General features: G+C 39.0%; 1 protein-coding gene across 1 annotated transcript; it reads right to left on the reverse strand.

Annotated features, from left to right (window-relative positions):
* Positions 1-1,230: 1,230 nt before the first annotated feature.
* LOC104888390 (scarecrow-like protein 8) lies at positions 1,231-4,617 on the reverse strand. Its single transcript, XM_010673349.4, has one exon. It carries the CDS (start codon positions 4,052-4,054, stop codon positions 1,703-1,705), a length of 2,352 nt encoding a protein of 783 aa, XP_010671651.2. The 5' UTR covers positions 4,055-4,617; the 3' UTR covers positions 1,231-1,702.
* Positions 4,618-5,170: the final 553 nt, after the last annotated feature.

The following is a 5,170-nucleotide window of genomic DNA, read 5'->3' on the forward strand; positions in this document are numbered from 1 at the left end:
ACCCCATAGGAATGTTTCGGCCAAAAATTAAACCGCGCCCGGATGAGCTCTAAAATGGTCAAAATTGAAGGTTAAGTCACGCTATTGGACGTCCCCGAGGTCCGTGCATAGAATGTTGTGGGATGCCTCGTGGGGACATGGGAGGGCCCAATTTCCATACATCCGCTAAATGTTTTTCTAAATTATGATCAAGTTGCGAAAATTTTAAAATAAATAAATTTGTATTAAAATATTTCGATTTGATTTAAGTTGATTTCTGGATACAAATTTGAACTTAAAATGTAAAAATCGAATTTCGAAAATCAAACTTGCACCCTTACTCTAGATCTAATGCTTGGTGGCGTCCTTTGAATGCAAATAAAAGCTTTTTTTCCCCATTTGACATTCTATTAGTTCCAATGAAAATAGACCAACTTTCTTATCAAGGATGCCTTTCTCTACTATTATAACAAGATGATTTATCTACCGAAAAACGTTAAATATCACACAATATTAGATTTTCATCTTCCTTTTGGTGCGAGGATTTTCATCTTCTTTTAGGTGAGAAGGAAATAATTCTATACGCATATGTGCGTAAGTGCGTGTGAACTCGCAAACAACTTCCAATTCTTATGAAGCAAATGCAACAATAAAATAGAATTATGATCATATTGAAATTGGTTGTTTGGATGAGAAAGAAAGTTGGGCAACCAATTTGTTCTTACCTAACTTCTACATCTTGTTTTTACATGTAGCCTGTAGGTAGAAAATTATGATTCCCACTATTGGACTTGTATCATATAAATTGTTGCAACTTGATGAAAGAGAATTTTTTTGCCTGTTTAAGTCAAAGCATGCTTTCATAAAGTACACAAGCAAGCAACCATTCATAGCCCAAACAAAGAGGAGAAAAACCCTAATATACTTCTTTCGTTTCTATATAAGTGCAACATTTGCATAGTGTTTACTATTCACAGTTTAAATTTTAATTAGCTTTGATGATTTATATTTTAGGAAAAACATAGTCATGTGGGATCTTGTTAGATTCATCTGAATGTGAATTAATGACGGTTATACTGTTTGTTTTCCTGTAAGATTTTTATTAATAGCTGAACCAAACAACCCTTAGGAATTGGACATTGACACCCCTGCACAACTTCTGCCTGCTTAAAGGAACAAATTCAAGCATATGATCCAAAGTATCCAAAGACTTTAAAGATAAAGTAAAAACAAATATACTAGCCAATAAAATGACATAAAAAGATAATAGTTTTATATACTATCAGTCTACCACTACATGTGCTAAGAAATTTTGGACCCCATTCAATTTATATTTGCCAATTAGGAGAAGAACCTATCCATACAAGTCAGCCCAATTTGCCAAACAAACTTTTCCTATTTCAGCACTCCCTCAAATCCCACCTTCCTTTAACAACTTAATAATAATAAACAAACAAAAACAAATAAGAATTTTCTCTCACATCCATCCAAACACTTCCCCCAACTTCTTTTTATTACTTTGTTTAGTGGGGTTTTTCCCTCCTTACATTCCTTCTCACATAAACAAAATTCAAAATAAGAAAAAAAAATATATTAATTAAGTAGTACTACAACTAAACTTAAAATTATTCTATGACAATTGTGGGCAAAAGTAAGTAAACAATAATATACTAGTAGTACTAATTCTTTAAAGGTGTGTTTGGAGAGACAATAATAAGTGAAGTTAACGCCAAGCAGATGCGACGGTGAGAGTCCGACCCATCCACCCGAACCCGACCCCACCACTTTCCTCCTTAACCGTAAAACCCGGGTTCCCACCTCGGGCCGAATTGAGTTTAGTCCGCATTGACTCAGCCACGGTTTGACTCAGTGGTTTTAACTCGAACCCAGCCATACCCATCCGGGCCCGCCATTTACCGAACACCTCAGCCCGCTCCACACGGTCCCTACCTTCACACGCGATCGAGTTCCCCATCTTCCGCCCGAGCCCCTCTTCGACACGAACCCGATCCGAATTATCTCTTGGTAGCGTAGCCTCAAGAGAATCCAACAACGCACCGTAGTACCCACATGACTCGTTCACCCGAGTCAAAAAAGGAGCCGTATTACCATTCATTTCTTGCTCCACCAACGTAACCGCGCGTGGGTTTAAACCTTTCACGCGCCTAAGAAGCTCGTCACGTAAATTCTCCATAGAAACACTCTCATCCGGTACCCGGTGAAGCTTAAACGCAAAATTCACAACAATTGCTTCCCCTTCCTCGCACCCGAGTGACTCGTGAGTCAACTCGGTGATCTTCCGAGTTAAACTTTCAAACTTTAGATTAACTCCAACTCTTTCAGCTAACTTGATCAACCCATCTTTAACTGAATCCATAACCCCACGATTAGTCACCTCAGTTTCAACAACAGTGACCTTCAGCTCATATGAACCAACCCCTGATGTCCCCATCTGGGACCGACGCTCGGCCAAGGCGCGCAAAAGATTAATATACTGCGCGCCATGGCCGACGTCAAAATCAATGACATGGACTCTGCTCCCTTCTTGCAAAGCACTTGTAATAGCTTCCAACATCACAAGATTCGCAGCTAAAAGACCAAACTTGAAACAAGGAGATATGTCATGCAATGAATACATCGCTTGCATTTGCTCATCTGAGTATAGCTCAAGCACAGGGGCTGGAGCTACGATCTCATTACTGGGGGACGCGCGAGAACGTAGCGCGTTCCCCATGTAATAAGCGAGCCTTTGCTCGGAATTCCCCTTGGAATTGGAAATTCGAGCTAGACGAGCCAGCAACTCAGTTGCGGGCTCGTTCTTACCATCCGCAATCGCAGTCGCGGCTTCCAATACAAGTTGCTTCGCTGACAGCGTCTCGGGCGGTGGTGGAACCTGTGGTGCAGGTGCGGAGGTTGAGCAACAGGATGAGGTTGACGACGTTGGTGAAGGTGATATCATACTGTTGTTATTATTGTTGTTGTTGTTGTTGTTGTTGCTTGTGATGGTGTTTGTGTTGGTGCTTCCGCTTGTGCTGGAAGAAGCATGATTTGTATTCGAATTCCCGCCTGGGCTCATGAGGTTTTGAAATGTTTCGGACCATTCACTGTTTGTGATAACCGAAACAGCATCATTATCCTCCTCGTTGTCGTCGTCGTCGTTCAAAAGTTGTTTCTCTAACTCATGAAGGGTGTCAAGGATCTTGTGATCCTCTGAATCAGGCTCCACTTTTGGCTCCATAGGTTCGGATACCAAATTATTTGAATACCCAACTCCGGAAAAATTATCGGGCTCAGGTTCGGGTTTTGTTTGAACCACATTAGAATACCTTAAATAAGAATATCCCGGGTTTGGGTTTTGAATCGGGTTGTTGATCAGGTTATTGTTGGTAGAAGAAAGGTTGGAGATTAAGCAATTATTTGTGGGGTTAAATTGATTATGTTGTATATTATTATTGTTTTTGTTAACAACAGAAATTGTTTGTTGTTGTTGTTGTTGTTGTTGACGGAGTTGTTGATAAATGGGAATCGGAACCCCTAACCGGGCCGAGGAAGAGGAGGAAAGAGAATTGGTATTAGTTGTAGGTGAACAAAGATCAATAGTAGGAGAAAGAGGAGAAATTGGTGAAGATGTAAAAGCATTAGTTCTTTGTTTTACCGATCTCATCAAGTATTGTTGTTGTAAAAAAGACAGTTGCTGTTGATGAGATTGCTGTTGTTGTTGTTGTTGTTGTTGTTGTTGTTGTTGCTGCTTTTGTAAAAACAAGAACGTATTTTGTTGTTGTTGTTGTTGTTGCTGTTGTTGTTGCTGGTGTTGTTGAAGGAGAAGTTGTTGTTGGTACGCTTGAAAATCACCAAAAGAGCGTTTACCCAACAACAAATCTGTCCTCCGTTGCGCGATCTGGTCCATGGATGGAAACATCGCTTGTTGTTGCAACGACAGAGTTTGCGGTGGTTGTTGTTGTTGTTGTTGTTGTTGTTGCCGGAAACTTCCAATTCCTGTCAACGACGTTGTCCGTCCTGTACCTGTACTTGCTCCTCCGCCGTAGAAATAATCGCCGGAAAACCCAGATGTCATCTCTTTTATTTTTACTCCGATTATTCGATTTGCTTCTCTTAATACATGAGAAACGGTTTAAGGGGAGAGAAACAGAATTTATGAGAGAGAAATTTCATACATTTGGTGTGATGTAAGGAGAGAGAAGGAATATGGATGTGAATGTTTAAAAAACAAAGAGAGAGAAAGTAGAAGAGTTTCTCTTGTGAAATTGAATTGATTCTCATAATTATAACACAATACAAGAGAGAGAAAAGGATCAGTTTCGTAAAGCCTAAAGCCAATCTAATGTGGTATTCAATTTTTATTTTATTGTATCGGCTGTGATATGCGGTCTTCATGCTATCTTAAATGAAAGATTTGTTTGTTTTTTAATTTTTTTTTCTTGGTTTTCTAATGTCCAAACTTTTTTAAACTCATCAAATTTTTTCATTTTTGTTAACTTTTTGTATTTTTCCTGTTTCTTAATCTAATCTAAATTTTTCGTATTTTCTTAAAGGATTGGCAAAAATAAGGTAAAGAAAACAGATCCCAAATTTGTCTAGAAACATTCAAATCAAACCTAATTTAATCAACCTATGAATGTGTCATTTCTTATTATAAACTAGTGCCACAAAAAATGGTAAAAGGTCAGTCAAAACAATCGAACAAATTAGATTAATAATATCTTAGACCAGACTTAGATGTGATCTTTTGGACCGACCCGACCCGTTTTTGGGCAGAATTTTCCGGCCTGCGGTCGGGTCCGCTCCGAATTTTTTGGCTTTAGGCGGGTTTTGGACAAGCCAAAAATGTCTTTTTTGTCTACTTTTTTGGCCCGCAAAAGCCCGCTTATTTAGGCCCGAAATAGTGGGCTTTGGGCACAAATTCCGGTCCGATTTTACGTCCGGCCCGGCCCATGATCACCTCTAACCGAACTAAATCTTAACAAATTTATACTACATCCCTTTATTTTCTGAAGAAAAAAAACATAGCCTTAAAAATTAAAACTAACATTAAGTATCAAATATTTTCTATAATGAGAGTATAATTGTAGAAATATATGAAAAAGCTATGCGGTGTTGTTATTTATTTTATTTTTTTTGGTTGCCCACCCGGTTCACCGGAGCTTTGCCCCGACTACATCCGAGTCCGACC

Source organism: Beta vulgaris, chromosome 3 (genome assembly GCF_026745355.1).
Source record: "Beta vulgaris subsp. vulgaris cultivar EL10 chromosome 3, EL10.2, whole genome shotgun sequence".
NCBI classification, from domain to species: domain Eukaryota; kingdom Viridiplantae; phylum Streptophyta; class Magnoliopsida; order Caryophyllales; family Amaranthaceae; genus Beta; species Beta vulgaris.

Excerpts from the sequence above, each read along its gene's own strand:
- LOC104888390 (XM_010673349.4), bottom strand. The coding sequence starts at position 4,054 with ATGACATCTGGGTTTTCCGGCGATTATTTCTACGGCGGAGGAGCAAGT.